This window comes from Pangasianodon hypophthalmus, chromosome 8 (genome assembly GCF_027358585.1).
Source record: "Pangasianodon hypophthalmus isolate fPanHyp1 chromosome 8, fPanHyp1.pri, whole genome shotgun sequence".
NCBI classification, from domain to species: Eukaryota; Metazoa; Chordata; class Actinopteri; order Siluriformes; family Pangasiidae; genus Pangasianodon; species Pangasianodon hypophthalmus.
This window is the reverse complement of record NC_069717.1, coordinates 6,697,635-6,717,674: the sequence shown is the minus strand read 5'-3', so window position 1 is coordinate 6,717,674 and position 20,040 is coordinate 6,697,635. Positions and strand designations below refer to the sequence as shown.

General features: G+C 38.9%; 1 protein-coding gene across 1 annotated transcript in view; it reads left to right on the top strand.

Moving 5' to 3' along the window:
- Positions 1-20,040, top strand: part of ntng2a (netrin g2a) — a 67,332-nt gene that overhangs the window by 1,407 nt on the left and 45,885 nt on the right. The window contains exons 2-3 of the mRNA XM_026928569.3: positions 678-1,549; positions 15,977-16,620. Coding sequence (XP_026784370.1) covers positions 1,337-1,549; positions 15,977-16,620 — 857 coding nt within the window. The 5' untranslated portion in view covers positions 678-1,336. The remainder of the gene's footprint in view (positions 1-677; positions 1,550-15,976; positions 16,621-20,040) is intronic.

Sequence of the window (20,040 nt, the reverse complement as noted above, 5' to 3'; positions counted from 1 at the left end):
TCTTAAACACTGTTACATTATAGTAAAAACGCCCGATTATATTAAACAAGTTTTCCCCTCATTGCTTACCTTTTTGCATATTGTATAGGCTTTTAATTATGATTTTGCATTTTGTCACTTTTTTCATCAAGGGATCACATCTAGTGTCCCTTTACCCTGAGCACCCAGTAAATCACTTTGCTCCTGTTTAACCATGGGTCACAGATGAATATGACCTGAAGACCCCTTTAATACAGCTTAATGCATTTAAAATGTACTTAAATAGTGTGGAATGTGAAAATGATGCACTATAGTGATATAGTAGGCTAGGTAGTATATGTTATTAAGTGCAGTTTGAGACACAGACAGTGTGCTCCCTCGGAGCGGCGTGAACTTTGTGCACTTTGGAGTGGTTTGGGATTTGGAACGTTCTCAGAAACAAAAATGGTGTTAAACTGTACCTTTTTGTCCTTGTTGTTGGGGTAGCTTTATTTTTTGTGCCTTTGTACCTTTATATTATGTAATTGCACCTTTTAGAATCATCCTTTAAAGTTAATGCATGCACCTAGATTAAAATATACATACTAAAGAGACAAAAGGTGTAGCATAAAGGAATGATATAGTTTCATACATTTTTTTTTCGGAGCGTGTAGACTGTATCTAATTTTGCTGTTCTTTTTTTAAAAATCATTTCCCAGAAAGAAAATGGAAATGAAGCAGATCAAGCGCTGCTCGGAAATCTGACAGACATCAACATCGGAAATTTTACAGTGTGTGCATCAAAAACCATATGGACTGTGAAGATGATTCCTGATTCCTGGCAATATTCCCATTAGTAGGCTACAGCAAACCTTTCAAAGTAAATGGACCTGCCTCACATCCAGTTTCCATCAATGGGACACCTTGTTCAGAGACGAGAAAATTGATGAGAGATGAGATCCTGAGTTAGGAAAGCACGGAACATTTTTTAATGACATTAAATATTTCATATTTATTCTGGCCTCTGAATAAAGCATGAATAAAGAAAACCATATGGACTTTAAACAGGTGAAGAGATGTCTTCACCAGCTGTCGGATTTCTGAGGCAAATTTTGAGGTTTATAAATTCAGAAGTAAACTTTTTAGAAGTGACTTTTAGACCCTGAACCAGAAGGGAGTCCACACCCATTCCCTCCCCACCCAGGTTTCTTAAATGATAGACCTTGCTTAGAAAGGAGAAAATTGAATACGCAGTGGATGATTGACTGGCTAATGAACTATGAAAGCGTCCTGGTGTCGATGCTGACAGGCTCCACCCCTTTCACCCGCTCGCCCCGCCCCGAAATCCCGGTCCTGGTTCATCCTAGCACGGCACATCATGCTCCTCCCGGTCTGCCTGTTCTTGCACTGTGTGCTCATCACTCTGGGCCAGTATGACATCTGTAAGTCGCTGGTGAGCACGGATGATGGGCCCACGTGGGAGCATTATGCGTGTCAGCCCCGACCTGCTGCCATGAAGGACTTCATGCAGATCCGAGTAGAGCCGCCAGACATCACGTGCGGAGACCCACCTGAGCGCTTCTGCACCCTGGTATACATACACACACACACACACATGGACGCACACACAAACACATGCTTGTCATGGTCGTGGAGGGAATAGTGGCTAAGAGCAAATGACCTGAACTAAAAAAATGAGGGGTTCACAGAGGCCACTGCACAATGTGAGAATAGGGATGTGGTGATATTTTCAAAAACATCATATCGCAATACTTTCATGCTACACTATTCATGTATCACAATATTTAGCCTACCTTTGCTAACAAAACTAGCACCAAAACCCCATCAGTGGCACATTTAATGCAAACCCTTCAGGTATATAATTATTTGATATTTATGGAGTGTGTGAATGTGTGTGTATATTGTCTTGTGATGGCCTGTCATCCCATCCAGGGTGTATTTCCATATTCCCAGATTTATAGCAACACTGACCAGGATAAAGGTTACTGATAAATAAGAGTAGATTTTAATAAGCAATCATCTGCATATCACGGTGAATAATAATAGTTATAAATGTACAAACGATACCTGCGATACTCTCAGAAAAGTATATAGTGATAAAATTGATCATGATACTGATATGATTTGATCATATTACCCAGCCCTGTGTGACCTGCAGTCTTGAATGAACACATTCAGTGCTGAACTCAGGCCTACGCTTGTTTTACATCTTTACATAAATGCTGTAGGTATTTGCATAAAATAGAATTACTGATAAACCTGAAAAAAAAGAAGAAGCGATTTTCTGGTTAAAAAGTGCTTGCATTAAACAAACAAACAAAAAAAGGAATATAATCCATTGATTTTGGATGCACACACAGGAGGATCGTCGACTGATATAATTATTAATGCGTAACCCTAAACGTAACCCTAACCTTAACCTCAGTAACCAAAAGGAAACCTTTTGACTGTTTTTTTTTAAACAAACGCTGTGTTTAAAAAAAAAAAAAGAAAAGAAAAAAAAAAAAAACAGTTTTCCTCATGTGGACCAGCGAAATGTCCCCACAAGGTCAAAACTGTCAGATATTCCTATCTTTGGTGCACCACAGAAAAAAAATCATGACCACACACACAAACACACACACACACACACACACACGCACACACAGAGATCAGTACATTCACATGACACCCACTGCCCTAAGTATATTCTATGAAAATAATTCAACCTGCCTGAAAAATTCAAGTGTATTTAAGGAATGTAAATGAAGCGCTGGTTTGCACACAGGAGATGTGAAAAAAAGTGTGCTTGAAAAGTCCTTGAATACTCTGGAACTTCATTTTGAAGCATTTGTATGATTCTGTTTCACTAAAATCATAGAAAAAAGGGTTGCTTAAAGATTCTTTGGATAAAACCCTCTGTTGTGGGGTTAGGGACAAACTGGAGAACCCTGAAGGCTGTTAAATGGAATATAGAGTATGGAATAGCGCATGCACAGACACACACACACACACACACACACACACACACACATGCACGCAAACCACATACTATCGTAATGACGTTAATGTTTTCACTGATGAGAACAGGGTCCATACGGATGTTCAAACTAAATACCAGGACATTGCAAGGACCTTTTAGACACGTGGATATGCAAAATCATGTGTTTTACTCAATCAACCCTGTTTAATGCCCTATATTTAATGTGTAGAGTTAGAATTCCCTCATGGGCTGTAATTGTGCTGTCTTATTGAAGGTGATTATGAGAATGTAGCAATGGCAGGTATCTGCTACAGCCATCATCAGTGTCCTGTAATCTCTTTTCCTTCCTGAGAAATGGATTATAAATCACGAATGCGCTTAATGGAAAAGCCGTGTTCACTGCAGCACCATGTGTGATATTGTGACAGCTTTGGTGCTGTGCCATGTATATGCACTGAAAGGGAATTATACACAAGAGGCTGTTTATTAGGGAGGCACAATACGGACGAAAAAATCATCTATGCCTTGCAATATATTAAGTAGGGAATAAAACTGGACGGGGTGGTGTACTGTTAAAGGCAATGGGGTAGTGATGGGGTAGTGCGATGTGCGTCTGACGTGAGGTGGTGTTAGTGTTAACATCCCAAAGTTGATTATCTTCAAATAACATCATGTTCTGAAGTGTTTTATTCCACTTATACCATGGCAATTTACCAACGATATACATTTTTAATTTACTTCTGAATGAAACAACATGCTTTTTTATCAGTTTATAGTTACATTTAATGTTGCGGAATGGCCTTGAGACAAGTTAGTTCCTGTAATCACGTACATTATAGCAGATATAAACAGTCGTCCCCTACCAGCATCTCTTTTGAAGTTAATAAGACGAAAAAACTCAGCTTTTCATGTTACCAAAAAAACACAAATTCCTCTGTCCTGAAAATTTCCGGTGGCAGAAAACCTGCAGACTGTTTCAAAGCACAAACACTGGAAACTCCTTCCATAAATGAGACCGAAACCTTCACCATTATCAATGATTATACATTTTTCTTTGTTAATTAAAAACACACATTTTTCTGTTTATTATTATCCTTAGATTACGGAGGTCATCTTCCATACAAGTCCCTGTGAATTAATTGTCACTATAGAATTATTGTCAGAGCTGCCGTTATAGAAAAGTAATCAGCACCTAAGACATAAGTGGAAATGTGAGACTGCTCACAGAATTCAATAAAACATGGTTCATTAGAGCTCTATGCATTTTGCAGGCTTCTGTAATTATCAGTATTGCAAAGGCTATGATCTGAGCTATCGATTAACAAACAATACATTATACATCCTTGCTCACTGTATGCATAATTATGAATACTGGTACGCTAGGCACATATTGTGAAATTATCTTCTAGTTTGTGTTTACAGATATTTTTTGAAATTCTGTATTTATGAGCTACTTTGTGGACCTCCCTGCTTTATTAATGCCACTAAACCACCAGCTTTTGGTAACATGTCCTGAGGCAAAAAAATGTGAAGTGTAAAGTCTCCGTTGCGCCCGGGGCGTTTTGCGGGACTTGAATAACTTACTAAACATAATTCCTGAGGCTAGGATTTACTCAGACAGAACACCTACACTGGATAGCTATTATTTATATTTATACACTGACTTACTGTGATATACTACATAGAAGCCCTGCGAATGGGGGTGGGACATCGCTGTGGGGTTAACATGCTCACTGTGTTCGTGTAACAGCTTCACATACCATGCACATTCAGAAAAAAAAAGCATACTAAACTGTATCTTTCCTTGTTACTCTTGTGGTAACCTGAAGAATATATATATATATATATATATATATATATATATATATATATATATATATATATATATGTACCTTTCGTGTTTCTCTATTACAAGGTAGTGTGAATGTACTGTCGTGTACCTTTAAATATTTAAATATGATTGGAGAGTAATACTTTCAAAGTAAACAACATGCACCCTTCCTGGTAATAGATACACACTGAAGGTACAAAAGGCGTACCCTTGAGGACTGACTAGTAAAGGTACAGTGTAGTATCTGTTTTTTCTGTGAGTGTATGATTTGAGTGCAGAACTCACGCAACGTCAGCGTTTACTGTTGGTAGTTTGTTGATGTCTGCGTCTGAACTAGTGCAGGTTGGTAAAAGACAGCCACGCTGGTTAATCCCCCTCAGTGACTCTACCGACTGATGGTTTGGGCACTCAGCCAGGGGTTTGATTACACAATAATCGGATGGAGGATTTGTCCAGCTGGGCTGCTACTACGTGGTGAGCTGCAGACAGAGCGCTTTCGGAGACGGGGTGCTAATTCACATGTTTAGCACATAGGGATAAAAGGAAGAAGTGCATTGGGGTTGGTCTGGGCAGCGTTCACTAGGCGACGTCATTCTCTCGCCGGGTACCATGTGGCACGTGGGCTGGGAAGCACTGACTAACTGGACTGTTACAGGCCACTGAAACTGATTTTTTTTTTTAAAGCATGTGCATTTGATTTTTTCCAGGAAAAAATAAAAAGTATCTCTAGAGACTCTTTGAAGAAGAACTTTGGACTTTTGGATATGAAAGTGTGCTGGTGAGGTCTCAGTGTTAAAAAGTCACAGTGCTACTGCATTCATGCTTCAGTTCACTGGACAGCAGTGACATACCAGAACATTCAGAAGATGGGAATTATATTCTATGTGTCTAGACTCATCTCCAATTCCAAACCATCTCCAAACCAAGTTATTACCTTAAAGGAAAAAATCCACCCTGAATGACTTGCATATATTAATCTTTATAATTAGTATGTGATTTTCCAAGATGTATTTTCACACTTTCATGGAAATGTTGGTCTGTTTTCACTTCGGTTAATGGGTTCCTACATTACCCACAATGCACATTTGACTCCCCGCTGATAGTGATGCCAGTGGGATCTAGCTCTCGCTTCATCTCTACCTAAAGACAGCATTGCAGCAGTGCTTTACTATTTTGGTCTACTCAGATATATCTTACCTCCTCATCTATACACTCTGCTCAAACAGATCGGCTTCCGAAATTTCAAATTTTTATGCAAATACATCAATGACATCATGCTTGTCAGCTTGTAGATCTCTACCAAGCTGAGCCGAGCCTCTGCTGTATCTCAGTGCAACAACGTGCAACTAAACTGTATAGTTGCAAAGCATTCCTGAACCTAGAGTCCAGTGTGTACTGTCTCCACTAAGTCTACGTTGGATTTCTCATTATTATGACAGTGAATGTCGCTGAAAAATGGTAAGTCGCTGAAAAAAAAGAAGCTCTTGCTTGTTTGTTTTTGGAGCTAACGGCAAAACCTGTCTGTTATCACTTTTGTTAGAGATGAAAACTGAAAATGAAATTTTTTCTCTTATTAAACTCCATTGTAACTGAGCTAGCAATGTCCTCATGACATCAGAGCAGCAGACAACAGTTAAAAGGAATGATGAAAATACGGCAACCAACAAAATATTTCAATATACCCACATTTAATGGAATTAAATGTAATGTAATGTAATTCAGTTTTACTTTAAGGTTTGAAAATGTTCATGAATGTAGACTTTTTTTGGTAGTTTGCAAGTTTGGTAGCTTCCTTTCACCCTGATCACGCTATCAAATTTCCACATTAATCGAGATTTTGATGCCATTCACTCAGTCAATCTATAGACACTTAGTCATCACGCATACTAATACACCATGTTAACTCGAGATGGCTTTGTGAGCTAAATACACAGGAGAGGGCTTTTAAGAGAGGGGAGGAGACATGTGTGTGTGTGTGTGTGTTTGTGTGTGCGTCAGCACTTTTCAGCCCGAATCAATAAAAGCTGACTGATCATCAGACCACTCTGTGTTCAGACATTTGGGGGCCAAGCACTTTTAAACAGCACAGACCTTCTGGCACTTCTGTACCTTTCCCACTTTATGCAATATCCATGAATTATTATTTTACACACTGTATATTATAGAGTGCTGTCGCAATTTAGTCTCGGGCAAGGACTGAGGATGATGGTAATTACAGCAAAACCTTTGATATGAGAAAAATCTAAAAAGACTTGAAAGACATAAAATACTGTAGTCAGTAATTGATGAATATTGACAGAAGGCTCTAATTTTGATACCTCATGTAGTTTTAATAATTGTGCTGAAGTTATGAGAAGCGAGAATCTTGTGCGCATACTTAATCAGACACTCGACAAGTCAGGCTCACTCAAGGACGCCCGCTAGGGCACAGCTTTCACCTGCTGCTTGACTAGTAACGCAAGCCATATATCGGATATAGTATGGCTGCTACTCCATTAAGCCGCTATTAAAGTGTGTACACTTGACGTGCTTCCCTCTCCCTCCTCCTCACTGAAAGCAAGTTAATTGATCAGCAGAAGCCCTCCAGATTCAGTAACTTCGCTTTCTTTGGAGAAGCTTTCCGGCTCATTAAAGATTTAGAGGAAATTTCAGTCACTCAGCGCCCACAGGAGATGCCGTTGCATTTTTACTCAGCGCCTTTGCTCTTTCCTGAACGTGATGTTAGCTCCTGCTGGAAGCTTGCTCTGTATGTACGGCTAATGAGAGAGAGAGAGAGAGAGAGAGAGAGAGAGAGCGAGATGTGAGAGGAATGTGAAGGCAGGATCTCAGCTTAGCTAAGCAGAAAGATGAATCCTGACCCTTTGCTGCATACAGATCTGATCATCTGAGCACATGCAGAAAGCGTTCGTGTGTGCGCATCTGTTTTTGAAGTGATTCCCAAACTTCCACTGTTCGAGCTTCTTACTGGAATAAAGCTATGTTTTTTTTTCGGTAGCAGTGCCATCTGAGATGTAATCCTGCCCCATATTGAAGTTGCTTATTTCAAATGCGCTAACAGAACAAACTAAAAATAGCGACGGGAGAGGATCTACAGAGCAATGCATAAGGGAAACATTTGGTCCAGATTTTATGAGATTTCAGTCAAGAACAAACACACTGGCGCTCACTTAAACAGAGAAGTGTGATATGTTTTAAGAGAACCTTTGTAGTGGAACATCTCAGGTCCGGTTCAGCTTGGTGTGTAATTTTGTGTTTTTTTTTCCCATGAATTTTGCATGAGGCCGGACTGCTTCTTTGCTATCCCATGGTCCCGCAGGAGAACAGGCCCATCCTGTTCTGTTTGTGTCAGTGCGCTATAATCCCCAGCTGCCTGTTTTTTGTGCCTCCTCAGGTCTTCTGGGATTCTTCAAATTACTGCCGATTCATATGCTAATCCGTTGTCCAGTCAGGGGAAGGACCTGGTCGCTTTGTTTTTTCTCATTACTGGGGGATTTTTCAGTCTGGATGAATGAATTATTAAAGCGGTTGACATTACCATAACAGCTCTAACTATTTATATAGCAGAAGTCTGACTATACAGACAAATATTGAAATTTCTATGTTTACAATTGTAAATGACCTTTAGTTTGGTTTATACATTGTTCATATGAAATTTGTCACATAATGGTCACATGACCAGAGCCATTTGTATCTTCTTGCACCTTATAAAGATTTCCTAGTCAGATTTATATAAAAGGAAATAGGTAAAACATTATAATACAGATACACTCACCATATGTGATACATGCAGTATAATATTTAAAGAATCTGTTCATGATATATTAAGTATGTTTTTTCCCCACATTTTTATCATGCTCACAGGAGCAACATGTCAGTGTTCACTGTGATAATATAGTGCTTCCTCCATAATGTATATATTTTGTTGTCACAGTTATTTTTGCACTGCTTTTTTCTTGCTAATGTGAAATTACATTAAACTTAATTTCTGATTTTAAATATGCAACCTTTGGCTGTAGATTCCCACTATTTACAATTGTGACCAAAAAGAAAACATATATTTTCACCAACTTGTCCAGAAGATTTTTAAAAGAGGCATGTTGTAATTGTCATGGGGATATCCAAAGAGTTAAAGCGCACTCATACACTGAAGCTGGGACAGTACAGACAGTACAGTACACTACAGTATTGCTCTCACTTTATTTATATACGTATACTACTGGTTCAATTCTGGACACACTTGCCTGTAGAAGGTCTTCCTTTTTCCTATTTTCTGTTATTTTAGGATAATAGTGAAGATAGTAACACTATGGAATTAGGCAGTGACCAAGAAAAGATTTAAACAAATCAAAACTATATTATTTTAAAAATTTGTAACAATATTCCTGATGAAGCTTTGCACACTCTTGGCTTCATGATGAAGCTTCACCCAGGAGGTTTTTCTTAAATTTGCCAAATAGACTGAGCTCCTCATTGCTTCTGCTAGATGAAAACTGCTTGTTTAGGGAAACAGTTTACCTTTATATAAAACTACTTGTTTACATACTCTTAAAAGCTACTTATTAATAAATGCGCTATGATCCAGAAATAAATGTATACATCGTCATTAACTCTACTATTTACATGTTTTTCAAAATGTCTATAAGGCAACATATATATATACATATATATATATTGTATGTGTGCATATGTGTGTGTGTGTGTGTGTGTATATATATATATATAGAGTATAACATATCTAAACTTTTGGTATTGTAACTCTTCAGAGGCTGAGTTTGTGACATTATGTACATCCTGTATAATTTTCAGCCACAGGCATGATTTTGAAATATGTATTACTGCAATTGAATTGCATTTATACATTTCATTAACATTCCTATGTTTTACACTTTATATATTTCATGGTTTCAGTCATGACATACACAAAGTGTAAAATATACGAAGTGTAAAATCTGCACAAAATGTGGCTTTGTCTTTCCTTCTAGATCTTTCAGTAGTAGAGGAATTTACAGGCAAAGTTAGTGATTACCCTTCAGTCTGTAAAGCTTTTTATTAAATGCACATTTATTTTTAATTAAACGATTCAATGACTCGTTTTTACAGCCCACATATGTTGTTTTCTGCAATTTAGAGCAAACCTGGTAGTCTTTATTATATGAATTTGAATGCATTTACTGGTTTTTATGCTTTGGAGAAACACTATATCATTGCCACCATGAGTCATGAAGTGTACATTAAGCAGCTTAACACCTGCATCCAGGGTTCTACAGAATTCCCTGAATTCCCCTGACCACAGGAACTGCTGAAACAGCATCCTGGTTGCCACTGCACCAGCGCTGTGGTTACTAGCAGGGATGGTTGCGTTGCATACTAGTGTATTTGGAAGTGTCTGTTGCTGCTCTAATTCATTCCAGTCCATTTCAGTTTTATTTATATAGTGTTTTAACTATACACATCGTATACCTACACAGTCACAAAGCAGCTTTACAGAAATCCGGCTGTAGATTATGTCACTTTCACATTTGTGTTTTTCCCAGACTTGGGGGCCATGGGAGTTGTCCTCCTCTTCATGACACCGGATAGTGTGATTATAAATCATTATTCTTCTACAGCTGTATACTATAAAGTCAAACAGTACTAAGCATGTTGATGATATGTGAATAAGAGTCCTGGGATGAGCACAGGACAGTCTTTATGATTACAGCAGTTGAGACTGCTGTGAATTCTCCAGACAGTGAAGTTTTAACTCTCATTAAATAATTAATTACATAAATAAATGTATCCCATTGTTGACTAGAATGAGCATTATCGTTAATATCCAGTTTTTGGTGCTTATTGATGATGGGAGGCTCGTGGTGTGTTTCTCAGGTGGGTATAATTAGATCGCTGTATCGCTCTGACGTTGCATGCTGGGAGATGCTGCCTGACTGCTGGCCCTGAGGGAGGTGGCGTTACTGTAATTAACTCACATGGCAGGAGAAAAGAGGTCTACCTCACCAGGTAGAGGAGTAACGTTACGCAGCCAGCAAATACACTGCCAACGTCCCAGTCTTTCAGACTGCATGCTGATTACACTTTATAGATCATGTCTAAGAGTTGTAAAACTTAAAGACTGCTGTAAAAGTCGACTTAGACGTGACGTACAGATGTACTAGGGTGTGTATGAGCGAATACCCAGAAAATTAAATTCATTATGAAAATACTATTGACAGTAATATTAGGTGATATTGCCTAATCACATTGCTGTAAATCTTCCTCTGTCGCTTGATGTATTCCATTTTTAACAGATTTATGATTCTGAAACTGTATAACATGCTGAAGGGTTCACTGAAGTTCAGGAATTCCCTCTAGAAGGTGTGTGTAGCTAATGAATCTGCTAATAATTAGGCTAATTTTATCAGAGCATATGTGACAAAAGTGACATATTGCCAAGAGACACCTAGATATAAACAGTGTAGCAGATGCTGGACATGTTACACAACTCAGAGGGTGTGGAGGATTTGGCAAATGCAATCTACTGTAGTTAAAATTGCAAATTAATTTGGTCAGATATTAGTGGTAAATAGAGCAGCTTTCCTGCCATGGGAGTTTATGGGTATCAACTTGTTTATGGTAAAGTCTTTTGGTGCATTTGTCTTATTCTGCTCAGAATTTGGATTTATTGTAACCGAAATCTCTACACTCTTAAAAATAAAGGGGCCCAAAAAGCTTCTTTAGAGCAATGCCATAGAAGAATCACTTTCGATTCCCAGAAGAGCCATTTTGATTTCCTGAAAAACCTTCCTTCTTTATTTTATTTTTTTTTGTTAGAGTCACACTGAATGGAATAATTATTTTCCACCACAAAGATCCTTCTACATAATGGCAACATTTATAGTGGATTTTTTTTTATTTCCTGTGGCACCAACAAAATGGTTAAACTTCCATCAATCCAAAGATTCTTTGGAAAACAAACAAACAAACAAACAAAAACAAAAAGGTTCTTCTATGGCATCACTCTAAAGACACCAATTTAGGCACTTTTATTTTTATGTGTAGATTAACATGACTGTCATGGTTTTAAAACAGTGGTTCAGGGGAAAAATAATTTACACAGTGTCCCAATCCAATTTGCTATCGAGTAATAGAAGCTTACATTTCTATTCATCATCCTAAATGGTTTTTCAGTTTGCCCCTTTGGGCGAACCCTTAAAATTCCCCTGTAGCACCCTACAACAGAGGGATCTAGAAGCAACCTTTCAGCAAAGATTCCAAGTAGAACCCATTTAAAACTTTATTAACACACTAAAGGTGCTACTAAGAAATGCTATGTTTCAGAGACGTCTATTCAACAAATGGATTCAGGCTGTCATGGGAATAATTCAGGATTTTGAAAAACCATTTTGAGGTGCAAAGAAAAAAAAAACTTTGAAAAGGTTTTAATATATAACCTTTAAGAGCTTGTCTCTGTGGGGGAACCCTTAAAGCTTCTATGTAGAAACTTACAATAGAGCTCTTAACTATTCAAAGAATCCTTAATAAACGTTTTTCCTAATAGCAAAAAGATTTCTTTAACTACAAATAGTTCTTCTTAGAACTATTTAGCTCTCTTGGAACCTTTGAGGAATGGCCACCAATTAGCATTAGACAAACTACATGGCAAAATGATCACACACTTGCATTGTACATGCTGAGCAGAAGGTCATCTAGACTTCCATATGTTGTTTTTTGAGACTATAAATATTAACACAGGTACATCCCACAGCTCCAGGGTTCCCAGGGTGTGATCTTGAACTTGGGTTACTGTCTGTACGGAGTTTTGCATGTACTCCTCATATCTGTGTGGGTTCCCTCTGGGTCTTCATCCCACTTCCCAAAAGCTTGATTGGCTTTGTGTGTGTGTGATGTACTGGCGGCACGACCAGGCTGTACTCCCACCTCTGTATTCCGACCTCTCCCCCAGTGTTCCTGGGATAGGGCCTGGATTCACCAGGATAAATTGGTTACTGATGATGAATGCATGAACATTTCTCCAGTCATTTCTTCATCAGACAGTCACCAGTCATTGCTAAAAAACACTATGCAGAGGATTCAGTGAAAATCTGATAATAAGAAAAACAAGAAGGAAAGGCTCAGTGTAATTAGAGCTATATTACTGAGGTGTGACCTTGTATCCGGCTGTGTACTTAATGCAAGTCACCGGCATATGATTTAAATAGCATTGTAGGCTGCAAGGTGAGCATCGGTTGTGAGGTGAATTTCAGCTTATCGGCTAAACTGGCTGAAATAAAATTGGACTAAATGAACTGAAATAAAGTTAACCCTAACTTTCATTTACACGTCAAATGGGAATATAAACTGTTAAGCTATTAGAAGTGTATGTAAAACATAAAGCATGAATAGATGGACCATTAATGTCCAGGCTGGAAGTCAGACTAGCTTCATGTACAACGCATTGATTGTTGCTTATTAAGTCTATGTTATCTAGTTCTGTGTTTTGACATCCGTAGCCGCAGACTCTGTGTGTGTGTGTGTGTGTTTGTATGTGTGTGTATGTATAGACCACCAGAGTGCAAATGAATGTATTGTCAAACACTCTACTTTGCACCTTGTTAGCAGTGACAGGATTCCTGTCAGGCTGGTGGCTGTGGGGGTTTAGCACAAGAGCCACCTGGAGTAGCAGCTGGCCTGGATTTAGCATACTGGGTAAAGGATTGAGAAGCAAAGGTAACCTAAGGTTTGCTGTGCTAAGATTAGATTTATGACTTGGTCAGGATTAAGCTTTAACGGTGTCTTGGAAGTATTGCCCATTATGTAAAAGCATACTGCATTGCTTTTATAAGCAATATTACTGATCTGGCATTTAAATCTTTCAGTATTGTCTAAAATTAAATACAACAGCGAGTTAAGAGTGTACAGTATATTTCTGTGTTTCTGTCATTAATACATGAATACAGTCTTGATTATGATTGGTCAGAAGCTCTGACAGCAGCTCTGCCAGGAGGTCCAGCTGTAACTTAAATCACAGGTTCATATTAATGCGCTTGTTTTATTGTTTCTATAGTAACAACTCATTCACAATGACCTGTTTGTTAGATGCTCTGCATAATTTAAGCCTTACAATAAGAGAATTGAAAAAAAAAAACTTGTTGCTATTTAACAAAGAAAAATGGATACGTTGCTCTGGTGAAGCTTCCTGTAAAAAGACATTAAATATTTATGAAAGAAGACTTTAGTCAGTGTCAGCACATTAATGTAACCATTAAGTTTTCTGCCATGAGAAAACTCTTCACTTTGTGTTTTTTTCAGTACCATGACAAGCTGAATTTTTGTTTTATTCTTAGTTTCAAGAGAGGGGAAAACAGAGAAGCTGGTGAGGGGACCATCTGTATATAGCTATTATAATGACAGTGATAACAGGAACTAACTTGTTTCATGGATGTGCCGCAACCTTAAATGTATTTTATAATTTATATTTATATTTTATTTATTTGATATGGATAGTGCTCATTAATCAACAGTCAGATACTGTAAATAAGCCAGTGTTTGCCCAACAGGCTAATTTTCATGTTATCCCTTGCCAGGTTTTAAGGTGGCAGCCTAAGATTAAAATCTAATAAATTATCACAATTAACAAACATGTATCAATACAATAAAAGTAGACAATTGAAACATATCCTTGATTAAGTAATGATACAGCAAAAAAAAAGATTTAAAAATACATCAAAACACTACTAAAGATGATAATGGGAGTGTCAGAGAAAAGATGGTTTATTTACACATGATTACAAGTTTGAATTGCTTTTAGCCATATCTTTATTTTATTTTTAAATATTAGATAATTTGTACTCTCTCTTAACTCAAGTGGTAGAGTATTTCAATAATGAATGTCTCTAACTGAAAAGACTGATTGTCCAAATGTAGTACATCTAAACTGTACAAATGTAACTATAAATGGATAAAACGTATGATATGTTGTTCATTAATACACTAAAAAACAGCAAATTGGTATGGTATAAGAGGAATAAAATATTTCAGGACATGCTGTTATTGGAAAATAATCAACCTTGGTAACAGTAACTCGGTCCGCATCACAGCACCACATCATTGATTATTTTCCTATAACAGCACACCACATTGTATTTTATCCTTTATTATCTTTCAGTTTAAAAACTGAAATGTCCTAATGTTTAACCACAACATGTCCTAATGTTTAACCACAACATACACTATGTTATGTCTATATTAGGTCATTTTAGATGTTACTGTTAACTCCATAGATCTCTAGTACAAATGTATTAAGGGGTCGGGGTGACCACATGGCTGTCCCTCGGCTAATCCCTTCTGTTTCTATGTCACTAGAACACTGGAGCAAATGTGTCCAGGCTTCACAACTGTATGAATGACAGGGACTTTAAAAATGGGACAGTGTTAATCTAGTGTTAAGCAGTATAAGCCAACGATCCACTAAATGTCATGAAAGACAGGCATGTTCTTAAAGCAGGGTGGCATATTTAGGAGAACGTTTACAGTATGTTCACAATCATTCCAGGTATGCTCAGTTGACCAAAAAATAAACTATCCAGTTTATTTTCATCTAAACTATTTGCAGTATGACTATAAGTATATAACTAAACCTATTTAATAAATAGCCAAAAAAAAAAACTTTGGCACATTTGAGGACCCTCCTGATGGTAGGTTTTATGCTTTTCTTTCGTATTTACAGAAGTGAGACAAAAGACAAAAGTGAGATTTCAGTACCTGAATCTTGTTTACAATTGCCAAATTCTCAGCAAACCTGAAAAGATAAAATGACAATCAAAAGCATTGTAGATTACTAACATTAATACTAACATTAGAGATATTAGCTGGCAAGTGGCTAAGAGGTTCCATGTTAGCTTCTGATGTTAATTTGTTTAGTCCAAAGCCATGGAGCTTGTTTAGTAGAACGTGACTACCTGACCTGAAATGTCACCCTACCCTTATCAGTTTTATATAGAAAGTCTGTGTTTAAAATAGAAAACAGTGGCTTTTCCACTGTTACATATATGGCCCAAACACCATAAACAAATCTAATATAATCAGAATCAGCCTTCCATCAGGACCATTAAAACATCACATTTTTGAGTTCCTTAGTTGTAAATTTGTACAACGCAATCTTACTGGTGTCTTCTTGCATTATTTGGATCACAGTGTTGATCGATGTTGTCTTTGTGTTCCTGGTTTAGGAAAATCCGTACCTGTGTAGCGATGAATGTGACGCATCCACTCCGGACCTGGCCCACCCGCCACAGCTGATGCAGGACCGTGAGCGCACTGGCCTCATCACCTACTGGCAAACAGTCACATGGAGCCGCTTCCCAGAGCCGCTGCTGGCCAACATCACGCTGTCATGGAACAAGAGCCTGGAGGTGACGGACGACATCGAGATCACCTTCGAGTATGGCCGACCCACCATCATGGTGCTAGAGAAGTCGATGGACAAAGGGCGAACCTGGCAGCCATACCAGTTCTACGCTGACGACTGCATGGAAGCGTTTGGTATGCCACCCAAGAGGGTGGAGACTCTTTCAGCAACCAACGTGACTCGGGTCATCTGCACTGAACAGTACTCACGCTGGGTGGGCTCCAAGAATGAGAAGATTGTGCGCTTTGAGGTTCGGGACCGCTTTGCCATTTTTGCAGGGCCCAGGTTGCTCAACATGGACAGTTTGTACACACGTATGGAGAGCTTGAAAGGTTTGAGAGATTTCTTCACGTTCACTGACTTGAAGCTACGGCTGCTGAGACCTGCGCTTGGAGGAACGTACGTGCAGAGGGACAACCTGCTCAAGTACTTCTACGCCATCTCTAATATTGAGGTCCTTGCCAGGTAAGATCTCATGTCATCGTATGTTCGGCACAATCATTGTTTTTCCGTTTTCCTCCATTTGGTAAGCTGCTAATTCTCACCCACCAGCCAGCTCTCCCCTATCATATAAAAACTACCAACTGGTAAGTGTGCAGGCTAACACGTGTTTCTTCCAAGACACATGAAGCCATCCACATGTGTACTGTGTAACATACTTGCAGGAGAGTGCTATCTGCCCTCTTCCACATACATAACCTCACAGGCACACATGATTGGCTAGTGTCACTGTGATGACACAGGGGAGAGACAGTGTGAAATCCCTCCCACCCAGAAAGCACAGCCAATTTTGCTGCCTTGGCTCCCGGCCATGGATGGCTGTGGCACTGTCAGGATTTGAGCTCTTGATATCCTAGGATAGGGCAAACGCTTTTCTATTTGGCCTCAAGGAGCCACAGATTTACAAATTTAGCCCTCAGAAATCTTGGGGGTTGGGTTCACCACTGTTATTGACATCGATATAATTAGACTTAATGGAATACTCCAGTGTTTTTAGCACGTGCAGTTGTGCATGTAGCTGAATTTTGATTCATATCTCTTTACTGAAGAAAGAACATAAAACCTGTTTATGTGAAACTCACTTAAAAAGGGCAGTTGCTGGGGCAGTCAATAACCATTTTTTTTTTTTTTTTTTTTTTTGTAGAACACTTTTCCTAATTTCTCAATCAAATGTCTTTATAAGTCAAGCTCTAAATATGCGTAATTCCTTCTTTCAGAGATGGGACTACTTTTTAGAGGGAAGAATTTGTGGTGTAGATTTGCTTCGATTTCTGCCTGGTCGTGCATAGACACCACAATTTTTACATGTTTTATTGTTACAATGTTTGAAAGATGAAAGTATATAAGTACACCTCTCTCATGTTTGCCTTATCCTAATCCCTTCAAAATATAAAGGTTGTAGTATGGAATTTGTGTCAAATAGTCACTTTAAAAAAAAAAAAAAAATGCTTAGTAACAGAATTCAACAACTGCCCTTAGACCGCCATTATAAGGGAACTTTAAGTCAACTTTAAGTCGTTCTTTTCTCAATACAGGAAAAATGTGTCAAAATCGATTTCTGTGATAACTGCACTTACACTACTGATGCCATGAATGGATTTAATATTAATTTAATATTATGTCTATAGCCACTGATTAAGACTTTTTGGAAAATTTAAAGTGTGTGCTCAGAAGGGAAACACATCTATTATAGTCGAACCTGCTTTGTCCTCGATATAGCTGTTGGAAAACATATACATGATAAAAATATTCGGGATGAGGGCGTCGATGCACAGCACAAACCTCCGGTAATACAAGCCTTCAATCAATAGTTATTCTAGTATGTCAAACAGGAAATTGTTTTAACGGCGACAGCGAGAGGGCTGGCTTAAAGCAGACAAATGGACCTCACTGAAGCCTGACTGATGCTGCTTCAGTTCCATAATGACCAAGTCAGGCATTGAAAATGCTAAGCTAATACGCCGCTGGAAAATTGTTCCTGGATATTTTATTCATCCGAGAATATTGGGAAGCGTTTTAGCAGCGCTGAATAATGAAAATGTCTTGGCCTCCCTGATGGGCCGGACGGTGAGCACAGCTCTAAATAGACTGCACGGAGCACCGTGGGGTGGCGGAGCGGGGAGCGGGGAGCGGGGAGCGGGGAGCGGGAGGGGGGCACAGGGACGTTTCTGACATGCCGCTTGAATCAGCAGAGGCCCAGCCATACTTTCTCTGTCATGCTTCATTTCCGCTTGTCATCGAGTGTGTAGTTATAATCGCTGGTAATTACGTTAAATGGGGTATAACAACAAGGGCTAAGCATCCCTAATTGAGTAAGATGTAGTGCTACTTGTTAAAAGGGATTCAGGCTTGCTGGTAATTTTTACCGCTGTGGTTTGTGTCTTGTTTCCAAGATTAGATTATGTGTTCCCTGATAAGAAAGCTTGTCTAGTTAGCCAGACTAGCCTTGGTGGTGTGCTTCTATAAATATAAAAACCAGAGGCTGGCTTAAAAAAAAAAGAGTGGTTTCTGTGTTTTTTTTTTCCTGCTGCTTTTGATGACATTTATGAGTGCTGTTGTAGAGCTGCCTCTTTCAGAAGTGAAGCGTAACTTTCACAAAGCATCATGCAGTACAGTGCCGCATATGTCAAGCGGCATAATGAGGCACTGTCACTCTCCGCGCGTGTGTGTGTGTGTGTGTGTAGCTCGCTCTTCACATCTCCATTTTTGCTTCAGTATTGCAGAAGAGAGCAGACTTGTGTTTCATCCCCCCGCTCTCCTGCACGCTGCCGCGCCGCAGTCTGACATGTGATCCAGGCATAAGAGACTCAGTTCACAAACAGGAGTCCCACTGGATCAGGCCCGATTTGGAAATGCTGGAATAGCACAGGGAGCTCTTCCTCAGGCAGGCAGATATCCCTGAGACGTTGTGTGAACCTGATTAAACCTGGTATGTGAGGAAATTAATTAGGGAAGCATTATTCCCAAGGATTGTGTCGATTTATGCAAAGACTTCAGCTCATTAGCTAGTTGCTTTACCATGGGAGGATCTACACATCTCAATGTCTCTTTTTCTACACGTCCCACGTCTCCCTTTCTCACTCTGTCTTTCACTCTGCTGCTGCGTAAACCCCATCTTGAGCTTTGTGGTGCAGCTGTAGTCTGTCTAATGCTACACATCAGAATCAGCAGTGGGAATACGCTGCTGGTGTTGGGAGGAGTGCACAGCAGCCAGTAATGCTATCTTGTCAATATGCTGAGAACTCAAAAGGCTGAGAACTCAAAAGGGTAGAGGTTAAACGGAAGCTGTCGGGGTACTGGGTTCAGCAGTCTTTGCGCTTGAGCTGGCTAGCAAACAGAGGACAGGTGGATAAGTTGAGGAGGGTTGCTGGGAACATTACTGGTATGTAGGTTTGAACCTTTTAGGTACAAGGTGACTCACCTTTTAAGCATAAAACTTCATTTTTATAATGGCAGAGTAAAGCATTACAGGGGTACTTCATTGTTTTTCCAGTTGTGCAGTTTCCACAATCAAGAATTTCGACACATTTCTCTGTACTGAGAAAAGAACTTCAAACTGTGTGGTCCGACAGTTCTTCAGATGCCCATTGACAACTTTAGTTTCTACATGCAATTAGTTCCCATTTACTGTTTGACACAGAAAAACGGAAGAAAAACTTCATATACGATCACTCATCAAATATGTATAAAGACACTGTGAAGAAAAATAAAGCTTTCGAAAGGAATTAGCAGAGCTTGTTGCTGCTGATACTGCTGCTGCTGGTGAAAATACAAAACTAGCACATGTATGTAAACCATTTTCACCCAGAAGCATCAAAATTAGCAGCCTGTATTACAAGTACACATTAGTAAGTAAAATTACAAGGGACATGAGAACGTAGTGTG